Raw genomic sequence first — 27,956 nt, 5'->3', positions numbered from 1 at the left:
GTGACTTCAGATAACTTCCCTTTTTGCCTGAGCCCCTTCTATACCCTCCTTCTGTTCTGTTTAGATGGTACACTCTTCAGTGCGGAATTGTTTTCCTCCGTAGTCCAGACAATGCTTAAAATTACTGCTGTTTTTAATTACAACAGTAATTGTGATTCTTGGCTATTATTGGACAGCAGTGATACACACATATTTTTTAGTCCAGAAGACCTGCTCCCCAGGATTTTTGTTGGATGTGTGTCTCCTCTTGTTTTGTGATGTCTGATAATTCAAACGTCCTGTCCACAAGCCTGCTTTTCTTAACTATCTTTTGCCCAACTTTAAAAGTAGTCTGTAGATACCTGAGGTCTATGGATTTAAAACTGCTTTAGTGGAGGGTAGGGTGCTGGTGGTTTTTCATTCCTTAATTCCTGTGGCATTAGTTCTAAATGTACTAAGAAATGCCTCCAAGTTTTAAGTGCAGTAGCTTGCAGAGTAGACTGCTTGCTCAGTTTGAGGAAGGGGGAATTCAAAACTCAGAGAAATTATAATACAATTTTTGAATTACATAAAAGATATTTTGCTTTTATGATGAAACCTTACTTTGGTTTTGCTTGATCTGTGTGAGAAATAGGTAGAGAATGTATCCTTGGTTCCCTCACATGCTCTTTTCACAACAAAAAATTGCTACAGAGCTAGACAGAACTGATCAGAATTACTGCAAATAGTATTCTCAGCCTTATGTGCTCGTGAAGGTTGAAATTTCTGGCAGTGCAGCTCTGCCAGATTTCTGACTGCAGCCCCCAGTGCTCTTGGAATCAGTGTCTCCAAATGGACTCTCATGTGCCTCAGTTGAGTCACTTCCTTACCACAAACTGCCATAAATAGATGATTTCTCCTGCTTTTCTTTCTAGGGTTTAGCCTGCACTGCACCCCTACTTTTCAATGTAAGAACTCATCGGAAAATACCTTTTGTAGTAATGCAGTTGTGTTCAGAGGGTTTCAGAAATGCGGATTATTGGAGGCCTTTTTTGTTGAAGAGACCATTGGGGTTTGTGTTCCTCCACTCTTTCTAGCTGATAATTTGAATGAGAAGCCAGCAAAGCAGCATGTTGGTTTTCTTCATAAGTGGTAGTTATAGTTGTTCCCAGTTGCCAGGTGAACATGAATGTCTATGAGATACTTCAGGTGATAGCTATCCATACAATCTATAGAAGTATATCATAATGTATCTAAGATCTTAGATCTCATTTTTCTTAAAGACCCACATTTCTTGCTTAATTTTTGCATAAAATATGAGACAAATTTGAAAGCTTTTGAATTTGGCAGAATAATCATAGTCTTTATACTAGTGCAATGTTAAGATGCATTTTACAGAAGTTTTACTTTAATTGTGAAGAGACAAAAATGTATTAAATCTTTTGTATCCATGTATTGTATACACATTTATAGTATACACGTAAATATATACACAATAAATTTATGAAAGGTTGCCTCAGATGCATTTAATAAAGTAGGTATCAAAAGGAAGATGACTTATGAAGAGATCAGTTCAGCATGAGATGTACAGGTTAATGACCTCATCGATTAAAAATGTTGGTTTTATAGGTGCAAGGTAAAGCTGACAGGAACTCGTTAGTTTTTCTTTCTCATGCTGACAGTCATACTCCCATTCTATTCCAAACTTCCACCAGGTGAGCTTGGTACAGGTAGTCATGCAATACACTGATGCTGTGGAACATGGCAAATCCCGGCTTTGTAACCCAGCATAGTTTATTGCTGTCACTGGTAGCTAAGACTTCATGTGACTGGCTTCTTAAAGATGCTGCCTGTGTTGCATTAGTAGAACATCTTCCTCTAATAAGCCAACAGCCCCCAGTCTATGTCTGTGTAGTCAGTGTGGCCACAGTGTGTGCTCCTTTCTCCGGTTCTTTCTGCTGGTGCATCCTAGAGTGTGCTGGTTTACTTTTTTCCCCTTTTGCAGTATGAGGTATTAGACAAAATGAAGCAATACTACTGTAGCTGTGTGAGCTTGCTCTCATGACGCCAGGTAACAACAGAAGTAACAATGTCATGACGTGCATTTCTTGCATGTACAGTCCTGCCTGTGTTAAGAAGGTCAGTTGAGAGTTTTCACAAACCTGCAAAAATTCTTACGGTTGAGATTATAAGTGAAAAAGTTTATGAACTGTAAGGTGGTATTAGTTCTGGAAATTAATTGTGATGGTGTATGCACGCTAATCACTGTAGTGGAAACATCCGGCTGCTATGATAAGATGCTGTGTTGGGAACAGGATACCACCATGTTCCCTTTCTGTGGTACCAGGTGGTAAATTTGCTTAAGCTTGCATATTTTGTTACACTGTAGAGGACCACAGTTTGTGTGTGGCATAGCAATCCATTTTCATTTAACTTTGAATTGTTTTCTTAAAGCAGATTCTCATTTAATTTAAAAACCAAAAGATTCCACAGAGACAGGTTTATGTGTAAAGACTTGAAACAAATCTCTTTTGAAAGATGAAAACACAATGCTTTATTAAACGGTAGTTCAAGTTTGTCAGTTCAAAAATACTTATTTCTTTGAAGTAGCCAGGTGTGGCTTCTGAAGTGGTTCACGCATATCGGTGTGTAAAAGCTAAATATGAGCAGAATTGGGATGGAAGTGAACGTGGGGGTGTGAAGAACTGGAGATGTGGAGAAAAATGCGGTAACACTATTGCTGGATGTGAACTAGGTAGTTGGTGAGACTGGGGCTGACTGGTTTACAGAGAAGTGGTGGGTGAGCAGCAGTCACGTCTCCATGGCAGTCGGAGGGAGGCAGGGCTGCTCCGACCTGATGCTTTCTGTGGTCTGATGACTTCCAGTGCCTGTAGACAGGTCTTTAGCACACTTTCTTCCCCGAGCCAGGCAGGTGGTACTCTTCACCTTCCTTTTGCCCCTATTTTCCCTCCCAGAAAAAATGGAGAGTAGTTACAGAAGCTTCTTTAACATGCCTGTTTCACATGATTCAGAGATAGTGGCGTGCCAAACATGAGTCAGCCATGAGGTGGCCAAGACAGAGAACAGCACAGGTCGTGGCTGTGTGCTTTGCACTTGTGGTCCAGGATTAAAGGGGTGGCCAGGGCTCTCTGCTGGGGCAGGCTGGGTGCTCACCCCATTGTAGCCCCCAAGGGCCCCTCGCATGCTGTGTGCATGTGTGTGGGGTGTCATTATCTATGAAAGCCAGCACAAATAAAGACTGCAAATGTGCTGCAGCTGTGGTTGCACTGTGGTCTGGTGAGGGAATGGCTCCCTGCAGGTGTGCCGTGGCTGCTGTGTACCCTGGGGAGCAGGAGGGTGGATTTCCTGTCTGCACAGACTATTTGAGGAAGGATGCCACAAAGGTAGGGCTTCTGCTGCTGGGTGGGATATGGATGAGCAGACTCAGGTGTCCCAGGGTGGCCCCTCCTGGGAGAGGATGGGTTGCATGGTGCTCACTGTAAAAACAGGGGCTTGTAAAATTCCCCTCCTGGTGTTTCAGGAGGCAGCGCATGTGATGCTGCCAAACACACCCCTGGGCTGGGACTGCTGAGATGGTCAAACAGCATGGCCAGGAGAGTTCTCTTGAGGATGCTGTAATGGATATAGCCCTGGAGACCTGTTTGGCAGAGTGTGCCAATAAGTTAATTCTGCCTATGCTGCAGTCTCTTTCAACAGAGGAAAAGAGCCTCTTTGGAAGAAGGATGAAGTCTGCAGTCTAGTCAGGTCAGCGTTCCCCTACCAAGTGCAATTGGATTGCTACGTACCCCTCACCAGATGAGAAAAGTACAGAGGTGGCGTTGGCACAACCCCAGGCCATACCCTTTCTCAAGGAGAATTCAAGACAGATTCCGTCAGATTTAGCGGTTAACTTAAAATTTTTTGCATCAATAATAGTGTTCTTAAACATGCAATAAACATGTACATTTAGGTTATTGCAGATGTAGGCACTGAAGATCCTGAGATTTTTTTTATTTTCTTTGTATGTGCTTGTAAATCATATATGCTGAATATCAAGAGCATAAACTTCCAGCAGCTGGTTCTGTATCTCCTGCATATGTTTATTAATACATAGCCAGGTCTCGGGACTTCCTCATCACGTGCTGACATCCCCTGGGACACACAGCTAGTGTTCAGCTACATCTGGTCCAGGGTTGCCAAAACTCTCCCCAACAATCGCCAAAGACTCAGACAGCTGTGCTTCACAATCCAACTGATTTTGTGTGTGTGTGTGGCTGATTATGCCTTTCATGGTGTTTTTGCTTGTTAGAGAGACACTATTAAGTTGAAAATACTGTGAATTTCAGAAAGTGATACTGCACTAGTTTTAAGTATAAAGCATACTAGTTTGTTGTTGTTGTTGTTGATTATTCTGCAATGTGTTCTACAAGCTGAAGAAACAGGAATCTCCCAGATAATGGACAGCATTAACAGATTGGAACCCCATTTGTTATTTTTTCCTATAGGGGAACTGTGACTTTAAAATAAGTGGTTGCTGCTTCTGGCTCTGTAAGGCAGGTCTCTGCCAGGTTGCAGTTTCACATTACCAGGCTGGCTGATGTGCCCCCTCCTCACCCTCAGCCAGAGTTGTGGTCCTCTCCCTGCAGGGTCGCTGATGCTGAGCTAATCCTGCAGAGATCCGGTTCAGGGACGGTTAACTGAGGAAAAATTTATCCTGAAAAAAAAAAAAGGTACCGAGTAGCAAGCAAATAGGGTGGAGGCAGAGAGGGGAATGCCTCTCGGTAGCAGCTCTGCATTCAGTGGCTTTATCTGGGGTATGAAACCCTATGGACAGCTCAGCATGAAACATGTTGTACTTTCTGCTCGGCGTGGCAGAGACGTTCCCCACAGTGTGGCAGTGGCTTTGTGGTCCCTGTAGCAGGGGCAGTGCGAGGTCTGCTCTCACTCATGGCAGGTGGTCATCTAAGAGCTGGCAGGGTTCACTGGACGGAAGCGTCAGGAGCACAAAACCCAGCGGGGAGTTGGGTTTGGCCTCCAAAAGGCAAGACCTCACAGAGAACCCTCTGGATTCATACTTGGGGAGCATCCCAGGTCTTTTCTATTTGAGGTTGTCCTGTCAGACTGCTGTGCAGATTTGAAGTACCAGATCCTGCTGCACACCAGTTCCCCACAAGAACGATGGGCTGTGCTTTTAGCAGGGCTGCAGCTTGTATTTGAGATACTTTGGTGCCACCACACAATTAACTTGTCTGTTGAACTGTACTGTAGCAGGAAGGCAGCGACTGATGGGGAAGGTGAGCAGCGTTCCTCAGCTCTGTGCCCGACATCCTCTTGGGGCTGACGGGCAGCCCTTAAAAGCTGCAGTGATCAGGCTTAATTCACTGTTAACTTCTGGTCTGGCATTTTAGTATGGCAGAGCAGCATGTATGTGGTGGTCATTTCTCAGTTCCTGCCTTTCATTGGCTGCTCCTCAAAACTTGCAAAATGTGAGCGGTAGGCTTGGAGGAGTGCGGCCTGTGGTGTAATCACAGCTCTTCCTTCCCTGCCAGCTTCCTCTAAGCAATGTTTCATTTTTTTTCTGCTTCTGTTGCATTAATTTGAACTGCTGTGAATGATGTGAAGACAATTGGAGATATGTACTAAAACTAGCATTTCCTATTGTAGTGTTCTGCTATTTCACCAGTGATCATATTATTTTAAGTGTGTTACAGTTCCAGAGTTTTACTTTGGAACTTAAATGTACTAAAATGATAACCTGCCTTTGTGAAAAGGAAAAAAAATAACATAAATTTCACACAGAGTAGCAGAAACTATATTCTTTCTGTCTGATTTTACTACATGCGTCAATTGCACAGTGTGTGTAACACACAAGAAGTGAATGTTTCAAGTGTCTTAATGACAGTTCTTCAAATGAAATTTTCTCACTCAATGTAAAGAAAGGATTCTATAAAATCAACACTTAAAGCTAGTAGTACTCTAATGCTGAAAAGTATTTATAAGTGTCAGTAACCTTGTGAAACTCAGTATACAATCCATTCAATGTTGTGTTTTCCAGGCTTCCAAAACAGGAAAGTGTATATTCCCTGGTATTTCCAGACTTGCATGTTTTCCTAGTCTTTGCTAGGAATCAGTGAGCTTTCAAAGCATTCATAAATTCTGATACAGTATAGAAGTATGTTATAAAATGCTAATTTTGCAATTGCCCTCAGTTACCAGGAAAGTGAAACAAGTACTTTAATTTTTTTTTTAAATACCCCAACCATTTATTTCATTTAAAAAAAAAATATTATAAAGCTCTACAGTGATACTAATGTTATTCAGAGTTCCTTTTGTACAAAGAGTGTGATACTGGCAACTAAAGTTCTGATTTAGTGATGACTCCCGCTTCCATAAGACAGCTTAAGGTTTTCTTGTTGTCATCATCATCAGAGGAGAGTTACCAGCTGTGCTAATTCTTTCTACAAGACTTCATAGGAAAAAAAATTTTGCAGATATTTTTTCTAACTGATACACATGTGATTTTTAACTCTGGTAGCAAGAGCCAGGGTAAGGTATGGAAATGCAGACAGCTGCCTCTCAAAGAAACAAAGCTTCAAGGAAGCTTAACATGCTGAAAGCAAGGGGAGCATATAATCTCCATCCCAGGGTGCTAAAGTGACGAGCATCACATCCATCCAGGGTTATTAACAGCTTTTGCTTTGGGGTATGGATTTAGGGCTAAAGAGTACTCATGAAAGAAGGACATAAAAACTGCAGGCAACAGCAATCAAGCCAGTCTGATCTTAAAATATGTATGACAGCCTTGCATCCTACTAATAGAGAAGACCTGGAAAAATCAGAAAAAGTGGATGAAGTGCAACGTTAGTTTATCAATTGGAAATCATGCCTTACCTGTATTATTATACCTTACCTAGCATTTGTATTTTGCTAACTAGATTATTTTCTTAGACCATGGAAATGAACTAAAAGTAATCTGGCCTTCAAAAGGGATCTGTGTGCGAGGGAAAATTATCAGTTGAAATAAGCTTTATCATGTGAACTCTGAAACTCATCAAAAATACTTTACTGAGCCCTAGAGCTTCACTTGGTTTTGAACCTCCCTCCCGTGCTCCCCTGTGATTTATGATTTGGAATTTGTAATGTTTTTAACAAAATGGTCAGTGCAAAACTGCTCTGCCTTGTGCAGTGTATCCCACTGAGTCATCTCATAGCATCTAGGCAGCCTTTAAGGACAAGCACGTTAAAGAACGATTCAAGTTAAAAATAACTTTCGTAAGTTGCACCTGACTATGTAAAAGATGAAGGGGTGAAGGACAGATTTTATACTGATCTTCTTGCTGCGGGGAGAAAGTGTCCTGCCTCTCATGCCAATGGATCTTTCCTGTGGTTCCGCAGTTCATTGGTCTTCCCCTTTGGCAGCCAGCCATGCTTGCCCCAGAGCTTTTATGTCAAGTTACAGGAACCTCTGGAAGGAGTTTTGCTGGCATTTTTCTGCTTTTGGAGAACATGTAGGAAGAGGGAAGCTGCTCTGCCCAATGGTGCGTAGAGCAGCTTGGGGAAGGAAAAGAAGATAAATGATTGTGTCCTTGATTGCATATTCTGGTTCACACTACAGCAGGCTCAGCACTGCTGAGCTTCAGGTGCCTTCTGGCTCCTCTTCCCAAAGCCATGTAAGCCAGCTGGGACCGACAGGAATATAATATATTTCAATGAGTAGTGTGTCTCCTACACGAGACGAGACACTGACCTGAGGATCTGGTAGGGATCCTTCTTTACTCTGCCGGTGAAGTGCAAAAGCAAGTCCCTTTGAACAAGTCAGGGAATTTGCTCTGAAGTACTGATTATGGTTTGTCAGCCCTTTTAATAACCTGATCAGCCCCAGTGTTGCAAAAGCCTCTGTGTAGTTTCTGTAACAACAGCTAATTGTCTGCAGTATCCCACTAATATCATTGCAAGTTACGCTAACTTCATTGTCTTCGGGAGCCAGTATGTCAAGGTCCTCTCTCAAAGAGGTGGACACACAATTTGGTGCTTGGTGGTGCAATTCAGTCATGTCTAGTTGCAGTCTCCTTTTCGTGAGGTGCAGTTTGCTTTTCTGATAGCAGAAGGAGGGAGGGATGGCCTGCCACTTGCCTCACCCCATTCAAAACAGCACGCACCACAGCTAGAGTAAACGTAGAGAACGCTATTCCCCTCTCCCAGCCACTGACCCCTTCTGGGTCATACCGCAGCTGGAAGCCTGCGAGGCATCCAGCTGTAGCCCAGCCAGGTTTTCACTACCTCTGCTTCATCGTGTGTTGCAGCTTTTCATCAGCAAATATCTGACGTTGCAGCATCATAGCACAGGCGTTGCGAGATGTTATCTTTTACATCACCAGTGCTCTACAGATGGGTCTTGGCATGTAACAATCTGCAAGCGTCCCCTGATTTCTCAGATGGAGGAGTCTGCTGCAGGCAATCTTTTCTCAAAACTCCTCTTGCTTCCATTTTCATCTTAAAGGCACAAAATAGATCAAGACAGGGAAATTTGACCCAATTTTCAGAAAGCAATGATCACTAACAGAAATTATGCAGGTGACCTGGCTTTGGCAGGAAGGAAGTTGCGACCTGAGTGTTGATGAAGTCCATGATGATTATTCATGTGATTAAGAACTGCTGGGGCATAGCCTGAGTCTGCAAGGGAGGGACAATCTGAGACTTTTTGAGGAATATTTGGGGGAATAAATCTGAGGTAACGTATGATGTGCTGCATAGGACACAGGGCTTGGTTTCACTCAAGAAGTGACAGATCAGGATTTTAAGAAGGGCAGGGGGAGGATGGGGGAGTAGAATGGACCTGCTGCTGCTGCTAACAACCATTAAAAAATACAAAGCCAGCTGCTCTCAGAGCAGAGCTTGATCCTTTCAGTGCCTTTAACAGCACAGTGTATATTCAGAGGAGGGGAATTCATGAGGCCCTGTGGACCTACACCATGGCACTACACAAAAATGCAAACCTGAACAATGGGTGGCCTCAGCAGTTCCATCTGCCTCGCCATTAACAAGGTTAAAGTAAAGTGGGTTTCCTCGGCTGTGTCACATACAATTTACACTTCAGATGCTTTAACTCTGGAGCTGGACTGGAGGGAGCACCATTCTAAATCCACGTGGCAAGGGTCTCCTAACATGTATGCTGAATACTTTCGGTATTGATGCTCTTTGAAAGATACAGAGTAGTAGCACTTAGATTATTTGTAAGTGCTATTTTTTTTGCTAAATCATTAAAACAAAATTCCTGTTAATAAATTAGAATTAAAGTCAATTATTGTTTACTCAAAATATTATCAGTGAATTAAACTGGCTGAATTCAGCTAAGAGCAGAAATTATTGGAGGCCTGGGAATGTTACCACCAGCATTTATGGTATGGTAACCTGAAAACTCAAATCCACTTTTAAGCTGAAAGGGATATCGATATATGGAAATGTATTCTGTTATAAAGCATTCTGCTTTCAGAGCCACCATAATACTTAGCCATGGCAAATAATGACCTTTAAAGTTTTTTAGCTGTTGAGAGCCAGTGATACATCAACAGGTGGGTTAGCCTGTTAATCTCTATTCCATTGAGTGTAATAAAGCATTCGAAGTTTAAGAGCATTTTGCAGATATCGTGCTCTGTGTCTCGGCTTTGAGATGCTTCAAGGGAACCTGACAGTCCTATAGGCTGTCGCATTCTTGAATAAGAATTCAGTTGTTATTGAATGAATATCAAAGTTGATAATGTAATTGTGGAGCTGGTTTATGATCTGTAAGACAAGCATTTGAGCATTTAACTCTGTGGTAAAGATACAAGGTGATTTCCTGAGAGAGAATACATCTGTTGTTGCTGCAGAGGTGCTCAAGGCAATCCACAGATCCAGGCCACCAAACAACAAATATAATACAAGAAACCTAGCCATCTCATCTGCCTTCGAACCCAGTTTAGTAGCAGAGTAGAACTTCATACTCCTCCTGAAGTTAAACAATTAAACTTGCAGGCCATAAAACCAGCAGATGTTGACTAACAGTTACCCTAGTGATGTCAGTTGTCTCATGTAGGAACACCCCAAGCCAGCAGCTCACCACGCTGCATCTCCTCCTCAGTGACCTGTGCAAACTCCTCTCAAAGGCTTCTGCTTGCCGCGTTTGAGGTAACTACAGGCAAGGTAAAAGGAACTGAGAAATCATCTCATGACTAATTGGTCACAAACCATTGACAGTCTGCTTTTGTAGCTACCAGATTGCCCTCTGTCTATGAGCTGCAGCTTTTGACTCAAGCTCTATCTTCACAATTTTATCAGAAGATAGCTGGAGAGCTATTCTTGCTGAGTCCTGACAGGCGCAATGCTTCCACACCAAGCATTGCAGTGGAAGGAAGATGAAGAAAGAATAATGCAGCAAGGCAGAACCTGTGAAGGACGTAGAAGGGAAATTGTCCAGCTGTATGTAGCACTTGCGTGTGCATAAGGTGGGAGATGCCCCAGCTAGCTAGGTGCAAGTAAAGGGAGAGTTCACAAAAAAACAGGATTAATCAACCTGAAATAGAGATGTTTGATTTTATGGGGAATATGTAAAAGAATTATGTAAAACCCTATTTACTTGGAGGAGGAAAAATATGCATGTTTGTGTGCTGTATTGAGCATGTATTTAACTCAGCACGCTTTGCAGCCAACTCGGCTACTTTTTGGTCAGTTAAGTTCTCTTCCAGCTCATTGTCTCTAACTGAAAGGGAATTCAGCCACAACTACCCTGTTTACAAAACTAAGTTCAACATCTGCATCTTGTGCCTGACCTTCCAGTGCATGATTCTTTCATCCGTTCTTCACATACACACTCTTACTGGTGCAGATCAGATAAATGAAATATTATGACTGACGTATTTGTGAACCCAGGTGGAAATCCGGTATAGATTTATGTGAAAGCTGTGCATGTGCTGTGACCAGGGGCAAGTCCCAGACATGGAGTGCGACTCCACGTTGCAGTTCCTCTAGTGAGAGTGTTAGAGGATGATGGGAATCTCACTGATTAACGTACTCCCTCCCACCTCCTGCCAGTGTTTATCACACCTGCAGTTGTGCCAATGCAATGGTGTGTTATTTTGCCTTGAAACTGGAGGTGTGATGTGAACCAAGCTAAACAAACACTACAAGCTGAAAAAAAGTAGATGAATTAACTGAAAACTTTTGCTGTTGAGAATTGGCTAACAGTTTTAGTTATTGCACTAATCATCCTCAGGACTTTTTGAAAGCATATGATATGTCTTTGGAAGTGTTCTTCTTGAAAGGGAGGCTGTTTACTGGGTGGTTATCTTGCATTTATTTTCACATTACCGAAGAAAAGCTATGAATGAAATGCAGAGTAGTAGAGCTGGAGTCCTGGTCACTGCTTACAGTTCTGGCTGGGTTGCGTCATTCGAGCAGGATCCCTGGCAGTTCCCCACGTTCCGTCTGGCACAGTATGCTGTTGCTGGCTCATTCTACTGTACGGAGTGTGAAAACAGGAGGGCACCCCAGGAGCTGCTGCTGATGCTGCCGAGACAACAAGCAGTGGTGGCACTCGCTGTGCAAAGCTTTGTAGAAAACTAGGGTGAAAGCTAAGCACAGTACTTTGTTGAAGACATTCTGGTTCAGACTTTTGCACCATGTAGAAACTGTGTTTTCTGCATCTGATTCTAATTTTTGTGGTTCCTGCCAACAGGGAATTAAAAAGACCTATGGGGAGGGTTTCTGTGTTTGAGAAGTCCAATTAAGCTCATGATAGCCCTCATTTTCCATGTGATGTTTGGATTGTAGACATAAGTTAAATGACTTTTCGCAACTTGTCTATTAGTCGCACTATCTGGGCAGCAGTGAAGTAGCCAAAACAAAGACGACAATTTCAAAATCAAGTACTTACGTATTGTCCAGGATGTGCTTGATTCCTGCTCTAGTTCAGTGAATGACAATTAATTTGTGGCCTGACCCCCATACAGTTTTACTCTGTACCATAACTTTTTCATAAATTTTTGGGGGGTTTTTTGCTTTACCAGATACAATCCCTATGGACGCAGACTCAGATCCTTGAAGCTATGAGGATCTCTCTTGCCTCTGAAGTCAGTGAAACTTATGCATTTAAATACTGTAAACATTTGATTATACACAACAGTATCACACAAGCTGCCTATGACAGAGAAAGAAGGTGATGTCACCAGCTTCTGAGCCTGGGAAGGATGAGACTTTTCATGAGGGAAATCTGTGGGCTATGCTTGAGGTCCTGAGTCCCAGGTATGGGACACAGTCTCCCTCTACTCCGTGGTTATTTGGAAATGATTATTTTCAAGTATTTTGGATATTTAGAATTAGAAGGTTTGTAAGGAGGAGGACCGGAGGCGTCTTGATTTAAGAGCCATGTTTTCTGGCCTTCCAGGTTTTCAAGAGTGAGGCTGGTTTAATAAACATTTGATTTGTTCATGGAAGTATCCAGGAATAGTGTAGGAAGTGTCAGGATTTTAAAGGTCTGGTCCGTTGTCTTCTGTGGCTAAAACTGTTCAGGTGTTACTATTTCCAATGACACGCATGGTGTCGGGTTCCTAGATTTAATGTTTGAGTACTGCCAGGAGCCTCAAAATGTGAATTTACTTGCTTTCTGTGTCTTGTATCAATCGGGGTTTCTACTAGACAGTCAGCAACTTGGTGTTCTAGTTTACGGCTGAGCCCCACAAAATTATCAGGTTGGCTCCTGAGCCCTCCCCTCACCTCTGTGGCCCAAGCCAGTGAGCACACTTCAGCCTACACAAAAGGCCCCTCAGAGTCCACCACGTAACTTGCTCAGTGTGAAAGACAGGTTTGGATGCAAGTCTTCCCTCAGCCAGGAGGTTGCTGTGATCTCCAGCTGGTCGTTGTTCAGCCTTTTGAAGAAAGATTAGGAGACACTAGGTAAGAGACAGGGGTTTCTCATCTGGGGAGCAGGGGTCACTGGCCATTTCCAGGAGGATTACACCCAGGGTTAGAAGCAGCGTGAGGATGTGGGGGAGGAGACTGTGCCTGAAGAGCACAGGCAGCAGTGGGGGCTCTGGGTAGTACAGGGAGAAGAGTTCAGCTACAAAGCCCACAGCAGCTCCTAAGGTTGGTGGTGTGGTTTTTACAATGGTGCAGTAATAGAGATACCTAAAACTGACACAGATACAATTTGTTATTGCACAGATTGAGGGTTGTGGCATCTGCATGCCACCCCTCAAGAGGAGCTGTGAGGAAGGGTTCAGGCAAATGGAGGATGCTGAGCCAGGGGTAGGGGTCCTGCTCCAGGCTGGTGCTGAGCAGCCAGGCTCCCTCACTCTGCCTGCCAGCCAACTCCCTGCTCCTGCTACCCAACAATGGGCGTTTATCCAGAATGGCAAAAAGCATAGATCAGTTCTCTGTCTAGCTGTGAGTTCAAATCTGCTGCCCAAGATGATTCAGCTGTGGTATTTTAAGGTCTTGTGGGAGAAGGATGCTCTCAATTTTTCCTGCAGAAGATCTGCCACTGGAATAATTAACTGTTTGATGAATACTAAGAGTTGTCTCCATAACCTCATAGCGGTATGGCCAATAATAACAGAAAGAAACTAGGTTTCAGTCAGGGCTAATTAAATCCCATGGATTTGACATGTTACACATTCCATTCCTAACCACTGCAGTCCCAGTCACCTTTCCATGTTTTCTAACCTGCCCCCAGAGCCTGGGATCAGAGACAGGCTACCAGCGTAACTGAGTAATCCTTTATTTTGCCAGAAGTTGGGGTTTGCCCTCTAAAATAGAATAACTAATTAACCATTCCCCCTACAGAAGTTCAGGACTGTGCTGCCCCGTGCATAAGTGGCTGCAGAGACACACGTGCCTTCTTCCACCAGCCAGGGGTCTGATCCATCAACAGCAACCTCAGGGTTTGCATTAAAAATGTGTTGCCCTTTGTGCTTCTCTGCGATTCCATTCTTAACGTCCAGTTTTCCTGCCTTGCACAGTGAGTGCTACTGGGTAACTGGAGGGTTGTTTGGTTTCAAGTATAGATGAATTGTTCAGGCACAGACACAGTGCTGATATTAATCTCTCTTCTGTTTTGTGACTGCTTTCAAAACTGTAGATTCAGGGCTCCCATAATTGAAGTTTTGGCTTGGGTATAAATTTCTGATCTAAACCACAGATAGCTGGTTGTGCTGTGCTCAGTCAGCATATCCATTGCATTTTTCTTTGGCCAGTGCACTGAGTGTCTGACTTGTAACCTGCTGTCCCTTTGCATTGATCACGACTGTGGTGCCCTTATCTGAATGGTTCTTTGCTTTCAAATATTTTAAGTCTAGGGTTCCTGTTTTATCTAGATCTCCTGATGCGGAGTTCATCCGTCATGCCAGGAAAATTGATCCTTGGCCTATAAACTTCCTTTCTTTTGAAATTGTTCATTCATTTTATTTAACCTGAATGGCTGAGCATTAATGGGCAGAAGAGTCAAACACATCACTCTTCTACCTTGGCCATAATTCTTTGGTTTTCTTTTTTTTTTTTGACTTTGTGATTGATTCTGTGTTATGCTTTCAAGTCTTACATCAACCAGCAAACGCAGATTTACAGGTGGAACGGAGGGGCCTCGGCCTGCATTGCTGCGTTGCCTCGCAGCTTGTCTCAGCCAGACCTCTGCAACCAGCCTTGCCTGCTGCAGTGTGACTCTTCAGTATCATACCTAGTGGGAATTTTTTTCTCAGCTACATTAACAAAGTTAATGGAGAATAAGCTTAAGGAAGTAATCAGAATTGCTCTGCATTTACACCCATGTAACTGAGAGCAGAATTAAGACCATTAAGATACTCTGTTTCTGGGAAGATGCAATATTTTTAAAAAGTTATATTAACCCCATTGTTATAATTTTACTGGAGTGATACCACTTAATCTACATAATCAAACTTAATCTACATAATCAAAACCAAGAGGGATAAAGTGATCTAATATACCACATCCAGGGAAATTATTTCAGTTATGTTTCATTATTTTTTAATTGTATACAGAACTAACAGAATTCAGAGAAAGGCATACTAAACCTGTGCATGATATTTGCCCTCCTGTGGTCAAACTAAGAAAAAAGAGGCAGGAAATTTTGAATAAACAATGTTGTTTTTATGTGCACAAATGTGGTTTCTATTTTTATGTACATAATTCTAGAGATAATTAACAATAAAGATAATTCTGGTGGTGAGAGAGGGCGGAGTAGCAGAAAATGGCCCTACTTCATTTTTAATTCTCAGAGTTCGGGCAGTGTGGGACAACAGAAATACCTGCCTCAGGTGGGAATTAAAAGCTTTAACATATGAGGCTTAATCCTGTTGCAGCTGAAATCCTCTTTTCACACTTTACTGTTGCTTCGGCATTTTGATGTGAAAAATTTCAAAATTAACTTTTTCTGTAAGATATTGAAAGCCTCTGAAAAATGTGGTATAGAAAATGCTGAACACAGCCATTTAGTAATAATGTTGATATATGGAGATAGTCCATTTTAGACATGTTAAGATGCAAGTTTGGAAAAGTGAATTAGGAACTGACTGCTTTCTTTCTCAGTGCATCAGAGTGATACCTATTTCCCTTGCCAGTGAAATGTGGTTATAGAGCATCTGAATGGCTGAATTTTTCTTGCAGGTGTTGAACCTGTGAACTTGTAAATGCTATTTCAAGGAAAACCAGCCACCAAGTTTGATGTTCTTTTGTTACACAGTTGGGAAAGGAAGCCCTGTGTGTATTTCATGTGACATGACATACTCTATCAACTCCATGAGCTCTGGAAAGAATCCCCATAGAGATAGCTCATATAGTGAGTGTGTCAGACAGTAGCTGTCCTTTATTTCTGAAGAATGAAATGAAGATGTGAGTCGCTGGTCAAATCCTGCAATCCTTAACACTTGTGAAACCTATATTAATGTAAGTCATTCTATTACATTTTGGAGAATGCATTTCAAGGCCAGGATCCAAGCCTGTACTCCTGTCACTAGGTATTTCTGAAACTTGGTGCATGATACTGACTTATAAGGGATACCTGAAATCATGTGACTCTAAACTGGTATTTGGGGAAGAAGAATAGGTTATGAATTTCCATAGCAGGCTTTCTCCTCCTCCTCTTCCTCCACCACTGCTTGCTTCAGTGCCCCAGCAACTGCCAGGATGCCATTTGCTGCTTCCTGTTTGGTGTTACTTGTATTTGCTGCTAACCTTAGTGACGAAATAAGGAACAAAAGGGAAACGGCAATTTTTAACAACAAATTCCAGTTACCTACCGCCCTTTTATCTCATCTGTGGATTAGCTGATGAGTGGATGTAGAAACCCTAGAACCGGCTCTGCTGCAAGGCAGATAAGGTCAGGCGTGCCTCTTAGCTCATGAGCAGCACCTCACTGACCCAGAAAGTGTTGAGCCAGTTTTATGCAGCGTGCATCCTTATCCGCATGGCCAGGAGGCTCAAGCCACCCCTGTGAAGGCGTCTGGTGTTACTGAACTATGCTTCTGTGAACAGGGGCACCCAGGAGTGGTTTCAAACACAGACAAACAAGGTCTACGTAGTTGTGTCCAGCCCCACGCCTGCCCAGCGCTGCACCCCAGTTATTATAACTTGGGCAACAGGGCTGCGGGTGTGGGTGCTCACTGCAGCAATACCCAGAGCAAATCTTTATTGGCAGCCTTCCCACCAACATGAACTCTGGAAAATACTTATTGGTTTAAGAAGTACTGCATACAGAACTGTTTTAATGGGATTGTTTGGGGTTTTTCATGTTTGTTGGTGTTTTGTTTGTTTGTTTAAGAATATTCACACAGAAATTAAGTCTTACAAGGGAAATTTGTGGTTGTGAATATTTGTGTATGTGTGGTTTCATAATGCAAAAAGATTAATAGTAGGAGACTTATTTGAAGTGATGGTCTAACATTTCATGTTCAAAATGCATGCTATAGGACTGATTAAAACATAAATTACTTATTCCATCACTGATCTTGTATCTGCTTTATCTGGATGGGTTAAAGCCGTTAAAATATACACATTCTTTTCAAGCCATATTGATACTATTGGAGCAAAACCATCTTTTATGTTATTTAGAAAAAAAAGACCTTGCTTTGTAAATTGTTATTTCAGGAGTCCTTAACTCTCAATATAAAGAAAACCCTTTTATTGTAACCAATGAAAGTACATCCAAAGTGTTACTCCATGAGGATGCATTTCATAAGGATTTTTATGTGATTATGTGAAAAATAATTTTCCTCCGTGGCTGTAAAGAGGGCTGACTGGATAGCAGAGATAAGGTTTCACGGAAAGGAAGAAAGAATGGAAGCGACATCGTCGAGGTTATTTTTTAAGAGCTGCTGTCTGTGTAGTCCTTTCCATTTTTGTGGAGAAAAAAGACTGCATTTTATGCATTTTGAACCACCGTTCTGTTTCATTGTTGTTCTTGGTTCTCAAAAAAAAAATCTACAAACCAGTAAAACTGTATTGGCAAATTTTAAACAAATTCATTTCCTCACAAACTTAAGCTAAATAGTATCCCAACAGGCCTGATTTATCAGACAAATGCCCCACGTTGTTTGTCAGCTTCTTTGTTGGGGGGTGAGGGGGAGGGGAAACCCAAGCAACAAAAGACTGTAACCTATTGATATTACTCCTGCGATACACCAGGGAAAATAGATTGATTTAGGACTAACCACAGAAAACTAGTCAATCTGCTGAGTTTACAACAGAGCATTTTTATTTATTTATTTGTAACAAGAGTAAACATCATCAATATTCAACCTTGTGTTATTGGAAGCCTTGCAGACAGCGGGTTTGTGTCAGCGGGCTGGGGCTATCTGTAAGATGGAAGAAGGAGAGCTTAAAGAAATGGAGGGACCTTGTTTTTCCTCACAAAATTGAAAGTCTCCGATCTCTGGTGCATTATCATTTGTTGTAGGATTTGAAAGAGAAATAGATAGATGAGCATTTTCATTACATCTTTCTTTTTTTCGTTTTTTGTTGTTGTTTTGGGTTTTGTGTTGGGTTTTTTTTTTAGACTATGAATATCATATTCTGTTAAAAAAGCTAGTAAAGCATAGGAAATTTTCTAAGTGAATTTTACTGAAGAACAACAGCCTGCAATTAACTTTCCCAGCATGTCGTCTCTGCACAGTGTTTCACGTGAATGAGGGGTTCAGGATAGCAAATACGCCCAGAATCTAAGTGTGGCCCTGGTGTGCTGCTTTCTGAATTGATAATACACCATTTTCTAACATACTTGGCTAAAAATAATTACAGTTTCAAAATTAAACTGATTTTTTTTTCCACAGATTGATAAATAAGGGTGCTAGTGACGTTTTTTTGCCTTAGTGTGACCCTGCTTGCTGGGCACACCATAAATGCTCTGATGAAGATGCTAAATGTTCCATTTTCTAGTTTATTTAACAAGATAATTTCACTTGACTTCAAATTAGTTTTTCATTATTATTTCAGTATTTTGCATACTAATACCTTATTAGAGTGTTTTCAAAGTTACCTGCATTCAGCTACAGCTTAAGAACTCAAGATTGATAAGCAAAATGGCATAAAACCAGGCAATGTGCATGTGAGCAGAAACATTCCATCAGTTTCCCTCCCGGAGGGCACAGGCAGAGAGCATGGACATTCCGTGCATCTTGTGTCTGTCTCGTTGACTCACCAGTGGGTTTTCATCCTTTAAAAACGAAAAGCTGGGCCACGTTTCTGCAGGTTAATTCCCCGCTGGGAGGGGGTGGAGTGGAAGAAACCTCCTAAAATAATGCCTGCAAGGGAATCCCCTGATAAAAGCCACAGAGGAAGGGGTGAAATGCCAGGGGAGCTGGTGTCCAGCATGGGACTGCCAGCAGGCGTGAGGTGCCTGGGGGTCCCCGCTGCCTCCCGCTCCCCCCTGCTAACACGCTGCTGCTGCTCTTGCTGCTCCTGCTGCTTGTTGCCCTGGCAGCCGACCAAACTTTTTTACTTTCCAGGGACAGCTGCTGCCTGATTTTAAGTTGCAGCGACTGCAGCTTCATATTTAGTTTCAGCATTTATTGTTCTAAAAGGATGAGGTCTGCCTGTGCTGCTATAGGGCATAAGGGTAATGGCCTTTTTCAAAAAATGCTCAGGTTTTTGTATTTTTTTTAAGGGTAGGGTTCTTAGCAAGAAGGGTTTTGATATTATACCTGTATTAAGTTGAAGTGATTAGTCCTTTTATAATACAGTAATATACAAGAAGTGCCTGTTCAGCAGCAGTCACCTGTGATCCTGTCAGTCTTTGGAGCGCTGCTGTGACAAATTTGATATACAGAATTTGGCTAATGGAATATTTAAGTAATCAATTAAAATATACTTGTACTTATCTCAAAGACAATTTGAAATTAGCAGATCCACGACAGCCCAGAAGCCTCTTTCAGTACTGCGGAGGTGTTGGAGATGGTTCTCACTTGTCCCAGGTGGTGCCTGAGCAAGCACACACCTCCCTGAGCTTTTCTGTTTTCACAGCCACCAGCCAACAAGCGTCCCCTCCCAGAGGCCCACAGCCTGCTTCTCAAAACAAGCCACTGAAGCCCTTAAGAGTAAAACATCTTAAATTTGTCCAAGAACCAAATTTCTGTTAGATTGTGGATAGATAGGTGGTGAAAGCGATCTGCTGTGTGTTCTGTCTGCAAGAACTGGCCTTTCTTTAGGTATGTTTGAAAGTAATTGCTAAAAAAGACAGCACATTTAGGTACAGTTTTAAACGTTTCCTTTATGCTTTAACTGCTTAGTTGGCATTCAGAATATCGTAAAAACATCACACTTGCACATGCTGTTAGAATACCTTGCCATTGCTAGATAGAGTATTGTTAGCAGCCAAGATGCATTTTTTTTGTTGTCTGATAACATTCAGAAAGGAAAAAACAAAAGAGGAGTTGGTGTGGGGAATATCCTGGTGAATTATTTTAGTCTTCCTCTGATTATACTGGCTTTCTTCCCTTTAGAATCCCTGTTAGATGTTAACCCCTCCCTTCCTCCCTCGCCCCCTCACCCCCCGCCCCGAAAAAGTCATCATGGTAATTTTAAAGCTTTTTCTCTCAACAGATAATAGTGTAGAGTCACACAAATGATTCTCTACTTGTCATATCTATTGGATTATCATCTAAATCATATTATAAAGCAGCATGAAGAAGCAAGCAGTTGTCCTTACCCTCCTTACTGCTTAGCTCAGGAGCTGTTGTTGTGGCGAGGGTATTTGCAAGGCAGGGGTATTGTCGTTTTAAAAGGACCAGGCCTAGGATGTGCATCCTCACTAGGAGCTGACTGCTGGGACAAGGAAAAAAACAGTAGAGAGTATTTTATTTTGCATTTGCTTGTGAAATCAAGTACTTGAATGAATTTCAGTCATCAGTTTATTGCAATTAATACAACATAGTTTATGTTGGAATCAGTGTGCTTCTTACTTGTTCATGTTTCCTTTAATATGTATGGTTCTGTGCAATCACAAACCATAGTGAAGGAGAATTTAGAGGTGTTTTTTAACCTTGCTATATGCTGTCTTCTGTCTTCCTTAGTAGGTATTATTGTTACTGTTTTCTTGAAAATATTGAAATATAGTGCTAGGCAGGTTCCTCAAAGTGTTCCTTTATTAAAATGTTCATCTTTTTCATATCAAAAAATTGCCCTGATTTGCCTTCCTGTCAGTGCTGTAGTGAAGAAAGGATTCCCCGTTAGGATAATTGCTGTCTCTTTATTTACTCTGTTGCATTGTTATTTGAGCCTGAAGCTACATAGTAAATCATGGGAAGCTACTGTGAGAAAGACAGCTCTATTTTAACAAATCCTTCTTGCTGTCACTTTTTTGTAAGGGTTACTTTTACTATAATTGCACTTTTAAAGGCTTTTTGTGGTTTATTCATCTCATGATGTAATTTACATATAAACTTCTGTGTTGCTTTTAAGCTAACATACATTATTTCCCTGTGCTTCCGAAGAGAAGAAATACTTGTTGTAATTGGACTAATCTAGAGTTTCTGAGAATGTACTCAAAAGAGAATCTGCTAATTTTCTTAGCAGGAGTCAGCTTGTACGTTCTATAGATCTATAGAGATGTAGATGTGTAAGCTTGTGTGCGCATATCATGTGCTATCAGGTTTCATTATGTTGTAACATAAGTATATGCAGCAGAAAGGAGGAAAGAGTCGAAGCATCTTGGACAAAAGGGTTAATAATACCGTACCTTAATATGCATGGATGATGCCATGTGGTATCATTTGTGAGCTCTGAGGTGGCTGACCATTTCCATTTTGGTGTAAATCCCTTGAGAGGGAAGGCATTTCAGAGCGGGGTGTGATCTGTTCTCCTGGTAAGAGTGATTGACAAGGAATGAATAAATCGTTAAAAGAACTGAATAAATACCACCCTCCTGTTTAAGTCCAGGCACACCCCGGCTGGCACATATATATTCTAATGCGACACTTTAGCCAGATGTTTGAGTTAGTTGTTAACAAAAAACATTCCTGAAAAGCTAAATCATAGTTTAATTGCAACCGCTTGTGATAGAGTTTGCTTTTATGGTGATGTTTTAGCAGCGATTTGAATAAATGCAGGGAATTACAATATTTTGCAAGTAGGATGTATTGATAAATATGTATGCACAAGGTGATGGAGGCCTCTTGAGTGGAAGCAGGGGCCCTGACAGCAGGTTCGTGGTCAATTGGTGAGGTGAAATGGTTCACTGAATTGGATAACACAGTGCATACCATAGTGACTGATTAAATTGATCTGTCCATGGCCGCCCTGCTACTCAGGCCCTTTAATCTATTTTCAAACTTTTTTCTTTTTTAAACCACTCTAAATACATGTGATATGAAGGAAAGGAAGCAAGATGCATTCACAGCTATAAAATTCTGTATTCTGAATTAAGATAAAATGCACAATTTTCGGAATGTCTGCACACTCATGTTATATTTTGTTATACTATACTTAGCCCAGGAACAAGTATATTGCTAGAAACCGATGAAGAAAGTAATGATAAATATCATTATTTAATATAACCTAAATTATAAAAAATACCACATCTGTGAAATCCTAAATGTATTTATTGGAGGCGGGGGGAAGTAAAACACTTGAGAGTTTTTGTTGTTGCTGTCCTTTTGTTTTTCTAATTGCGAGTTATACTTCCTTACTATTTTATCCAGAAAGTGTTTTACTTTATCCGGAAAGCATTTAGAAAGCTTGTTGGGGAAACAGAGCTGAATGTCAGTTAAAAAGACTGAATGTTACTGTTAAGTGAGGGTTGCTAATTTGAAAACATTATTTGGAAAAAAGTAGTCAGATGGATATTGTTTAGTACCTTATTTTTTTTTTTTTATTATAGGGGGAAAAAGCTCGATGTTTTCTTCTTAGGATGTTGGTATTTTACATCGTATTTATTATGTTCGTGCTAGGGAAATCAATACTAAATGACAATGGGGCTTGTACATGTTATTTTCTTCTTGGTTCAAGGGAAACTTTATGTTCTGTGTCTCTTCCTGTGATGTTTTGTAGTATGTGCAGACAGCCTAGTGTAAGTATAGTCTTCAAATTCCACATAAAGCTTCAGTGCAGTGGTGACAGAAATGGAACCAGTTTGCCTAGAATGTTATTGCAGTTGTCATCGAAGTGCAGAGTTCAGTATAATGCGTTTGTTTCCTTGTTTCTTATTAATTTTCAGGGAAGATAGGACAATTTAATCACAATGTTTTCTGAAAGGATAATGAAGTTCTGCTCATCATTTAACTTCTCTAAATTATAGGTCAGTCTTGTAGGACATGACAGCATGTCATGGGCAACTTATACACTGTTCTTTGATTTGTCTGTTGAAACAAAGATATGGTTAGTATCTTGCTAATACTGAAGAAGTGGTACGAAGAGGGAAGTGCTGAGGGATTGTTTCTTGGAATGGATTTGAAAATGTTTACAGCCATTTTGCAACCTTTTTAAAAATTACACAGATTTTATCAGGAGCATTTCTTTGGAAGGTAAAGCAAATTCTGTAGGTGAGACTCCAGCTGTGCCTGCAGCTTTGCATGGACTAAACTTCTTGGGTTTGTATAGACTAGTAGTTACCACTAAATACTAGCTGAAATAGCGCCTTGTTGCTTTCCAGGAATCTCAACATTTAAAATATTTTTATGTGGGCCCGAGCCAGAACATATTACACTGTTTTGTACACAGTTACAGTATTTTTAAATCCTTCAGTTGACTCCAATAGGCCTAAGTATTTGTGCAGTTGTTTTCTAAATGTTAGATTATAATAAAATAGACTGTGCATTCAGTGTGAGTTTTATAAAACAGAGAAACAGAAACTATAGAAAAATATCCAAAATAGAAAGCTCAGTGGTGAACATGACTGGCATAGGGTCACTTATGCCAAAGGAGTATAATTATTTCTTTGTATCGTGTTAGAATAACGTAATGCAAGGGCTGGCGTTACAAAGCAAGAGGATTCAGTAAGGAATTGCTGGAGATTTCTTCAGGACTCCTCTGGCTAACGAGGTCCACAGAAGAGTAGTTAGTGGATTTTAGTGGTTTTGGGAGCCAGGGAGGCCTTGCCCGTGTGACATGGCGGAGGTGGCTGTGGCCCATGGCTCTGGGGCAGCCGTGTCCTCTTGTAGGTGGCGTCCTGGGGCACAGCCACTCACACGCGGTTTGGGAACTTTGAGTGAAAACAAACCAACCCTGTTTTACGACTCTTGTCGGAGCTTTATTTATTTTCTTTTGAATCGAAACCGTTAAGTGCCGTGACAAACCCTCTGCAACGTAAAAGTTTGGCCCACACCCCTTCACTCTGTGCCTCAGCCAAGCTGGAGGAGGCGAAGTGCCGGGTGACCGGGTACCGCATCCCCAGCATCTCTCCGCACGTTTCGCCATGGCCATGGCCCAGACCCGGCGACGGGCACGGGCAGAACGAAGCGGTGAGGAGGCCGTGGTGGCTGCTGCGTCACCTCGTCCCCTCGCCCCGCGTTGGGGCGTTCGTCCTCTCAGGCCTTGGAGCGCGGGTGCCCGCAGCGTTTGAACGTTGTGAACACCTCGGGGAACGGGGGTGCTCGCTGCGGCAGGATGCGCGAGTATCTGGTGCCCTCTAGCGGGGCCGGGCCGGGCCCGGGAGGCGCGGGAGGGCCGGGACCCCGGGGAGGCAGCTCTCGGCACCAAGCACAACGTGGGTTTTGGCACCTGTGCGACAAAGGTGAGACGGAAAAAAAAAAAAAACACAAAACAAAACAAAAACAAACAACACCCCCCACACACACACACACAAACTGCACAACCTCAAACTGCACAACCTCAAATCTACCACAGCCCGTGGCAGTGGGTTATCAGTGCAGAAGTCTCTGCCGTTTCACCCGCAGACTCTGTGCACACTGAGCTTACCTGATGTAGCAAATCTTGCTGTTTGATGCTGCATTTTATAACGAGCTGTCTCTCTCTTTTTTTTTTTTTTAGATGCTACAACTGCGGTGGCCTCGACCACCACGCGAAAGAATGTAGTCTACCTCCACAGCCAAAGAAGTGCCATTACTGTCAGAGCATCATGCACATGGTGGCGAACTGCCCCCACAAAACTGTCTCGCAGCAGCCCACTAGTTCTCAGGGAAGACACGAAGCCGAACCGCAGCCTTCCACTTCTGCTTTCCCGAAGGAAGGGGGAGGAACGCACGGGTACTCGTCTCCATCGTACTCTCAGGAGGGCAGGTCGGAGATCTCGGAGTGCTCGGGCAGGTCACCGCAGGAGGCTTCGTCGAGTAAGTTGTCTGTATCGCCCGAAGAACTGAGCAGAAAGGGGCCTTCTGTTCAGAAAAGGAAAAAAACTTAAACTGTTTGTCATAACTTTCCTTTTTCTTTATCCTCTTGGGATGTCTACCTCATGCAAGTACAGGGGAAATAATGTCATTATCAGTAGCTGACCTGGAATTTTAACTACTGTTGAGGAACTGTGAATTTTTTTTCTTTGATAGACAAATCACTCCAAGCAAAATACATTTGAGCAGGGTGCATTACGTTTTACCTTCTGTATGTGTGTGTATGAGTGTGCACGCGCGTGTGTGTATGTGTACATATCTAAAAATATATATTTTTTCCATCAGACCACTCTCCAGCTCCCACAAGACGTTACTGTGAAGCAATAGGCACAGTATCCACAAACGTTTCTGAACTCATTCCTAGAACCTATTTTCAAATGCATTCCACAAAAAGCAAACGAGAAAACCCAAGAAATCTCATTTTAAAACAAACCAAACCTGAAAAACCACACACAGAACTGAGATTAAGACCATTACTTCTGTTATGAACCAAAGGATGCTTTCATATTTTGAAGCTGCCATATGGTACTAAAGATACTAAGACATCCCCCATACCATCAATTTTAGTAATTTTCTTTCTCATCTCCACAAAGTATCAAAAACCCTCCCCTCCCTGTGCCTGTTCAGGGCAGTGTCATGACTCAACACGGCTCTCATTGCCACCATCCTTTGTTGATAAGGAGTTTAAGGCTCCAGAAAAAGACAATGAATGTGTAGTTTCTGTGCTGGTTTCTCAAAATGTTTTGTTAAATTAATATGGTTGTAACTGTAATTTAGATGACTGTTGTGTAGGGGAGAATGTATAAGTGGTTACCAAACAGACCCTTTTGAGTGGTATCAGGATACCATCCTGTTTAACCCTTTGTATTCTGTGAACATTTAAGGGACCTTGGTGGCAGTAGTAGCAGCAGCAGCAGCAATTTCTCTTGGTCCCGAGTAGTGCCCCTCAATTTGAAGGGATTTCCCCCATGTTTTCTGTTGAAGTGCCACAGAGAGAACTCCCTAGGGATTTTTGTTGTTGCCTTCTGTTTTGGTTTTAAAGAAAGCAAAATGCAAAGCTAATGAGATCCTGGGCTAAATAGATTCTTAAGAGTAAAGGCAGATGACTGCTTGCAGTTGCTCAGCCAGTCTCCCTTGCTGGTGATACGGCACGTGTGTAGTCAAGAAGGACAGGTGCCTGCTGCAGACAAGCCTTGGTGAGGGGACCTGCAAATTTGCCAGAAGCCCTGGGCATCATCAGCTTCTAGTGAACTGGAGACTGTTGCTGACCAGCCCTGGTTGAGCGTGTGCTGGGACCACACACTTCTGCATTAAATAGGAGAAAGATTGGTGGCCTCAGAGTGAGACTCCCTGGGCTGCAGCCCTTGCTCGGGGTTAATAGAGTTGGAGCCTATCAAAACTTCAAGTCGCTTTCCATTTGTAACTTCTGAATTACCAAGTCATACGTAAGATAACATACTTTGACAAATCCCATTGCGGATGTAAGTTAATTAGAGAAACCTGTATAATCCTTAACATTGGCAATAAACACAGGCTATTAAAGCTTGAAAGAGTCAGGTAGGTTTAAGCTCGGATAATCAAACTGAAGAAAAAGGCTGCGGCGAGCCAAAGTCCTACCCGTGGTGACTCTTTCGCAGCCGATAGTTACAACAGGTATGCAGCTGGCTCATTACGCGGCCTCCCCCTTCTCCTGCCAGATGAGACTTTTACTGTTGCTGCTGCTGCTGCTTCAGTAAACAGGTAGTAATCAGACGCCTCAGTGAAGGGCATGATTTGAAGAAAACTATTTTGTGTGAATTCTTTGCCAGTGTTTGCGAGTATCTCAATGGTTTATACTGAAGTTCTCAATATGCTAATGCAAAGCTTACCTTTGACGATATTGAATGTGATATATCTATAGAGAAGAACTTCCTTGCCTTATGTAAGGATAGTAAACTTATTTAAATTATGTAGACAAATCAAAGTGGCATTGCGTAACCTTCTAGCCGGTGTAAAAACCAGGTTAAACAGCAAAGATGCAAAACTTAGGTCACTTTGAAAATTTAAACCAAAGTTCCTTATAGAAATAGGCAATTGTGGATTTGAAAACTGGTCATTCCCTGTTTATATGTAAGAAGTTCAGAGCTGAGATAAGGTGATATTTTCAACGTGCAGATTTTTTATTGGTGCTGTTTGAAACCAGTGTGTGCACCGAAGTCAGACTGAACTGCTAAGAGCACATACCAAACCCTATCTTATTGTTGAAAGCTTAAGGTTTTATTTTTATATATTAGAATGTTATCACTATTACATAACATACTCAGGACAAAGAACTTTGCTCAGGGAATATACCACGTAATGTTGGAGTTTTTTTACAGAATAGTCTACAGACCTGCTTACTCAGAACAAACCAAATAGTCTTAGACCTTTTTATCTCTATATAAGTATTATGTGCTGATATTAGTAACTACCTCTGAGTTGACATAGACCTACATTTCTGATAATCAGATCTCAGCCTTTTGTATTATAAGTTCCTGTGAAATGATGAAGTGGTATTCTGTACTAGCTGCTTATGTGAGCATTTGTGTCTTTACGTTCACAGGGTCTGAGTTTTCAGAGATGCTGGGCAACCAACAGCTCCCACTGACTTCCAGTCGGAGTTACTGGTGCTTGGCTTTTCTGGGAGGTGAGGGATGGGGGACGAGGTCCACTTTGTTTACATAGGTGACAATAAAATTATTACTCTGTTTACAGCAAAATGCTACCTCATATTTACTGCATAAACACACCTTTGTGCTGCTCTAGCCTTAAAGGTGGCTGTTGATTTATGGTACATAGTTTTTATCTGTACTAAATATGTAACTGATAGTTCACCACTGCATACATTATGGCAAATACTTGTTTAAGATGAAGCATCCATTTGAAATGATGAGACGTTTCCAAACATTTCTTTGAAGTTTTTATTTTCCTGTCTAAAGGATTATGGGCACTGTTCATGAAAATAGATACATCTCCAGAAGAGAGAGAAATGTACACGCGTAAGTTAAACATATAGCAGCACAAGCTGGGGCAGGTAACTACTTAGCACTGGGCTGCAGCAGAAAAAAAAAAATCTAGTTATACTCCTTCAATAGGCTGCTCCAAATAAGCAAAGAACCCTTTAAAGGAAGAGGCACAGACTGAGTTTAGGATTCTTCC

General features: G+C 41.9%; 1 protein-coding gene across 3 annotated transcripts in view; it reads left to right on the top strand.

The window, feature by feature from the left end:
• Positions 1 to 24,793, top strand: part of LIN28B (lin-28 homolog B) — a gene marked incomplete at both ends in the record, with an annotated part of 85,263 nt that extends 60,470 nt beyond the window's left edge. For all 3 annotated transcript variants that reach the window (XM_082047191.1, XM_082047189.1, XM_082047190.1), the window contains one exon: positions 24,424 to 24,793. In XM_082047191.1, coding sequence (XP_081903317.1) covers positions 24,424 to 24,793 — 370 coding nt within the window. The remainder of the gene's footprint in view (positions 1 to 24,423) is intronic.
• Positions 24,794 to 27,956: the final 3,163 nt, after the last annotated feature.

The sequence above is a fragment of the Streptopelia decaocto genome, assembly GCF_964273445.1.
Source record: "Streptopelia decaocto genome assembly, chromosome: 3".
Classification (NCBI taxonomy): Eukaryota; Metazoa; Chordata; class Aves; order Columbiformes; family Columbidae; genus Streptopelia; species Streptopelia decaocto.
This window is presented reverse-complemented; position numbering and strand designations above follow the sequence as displayed.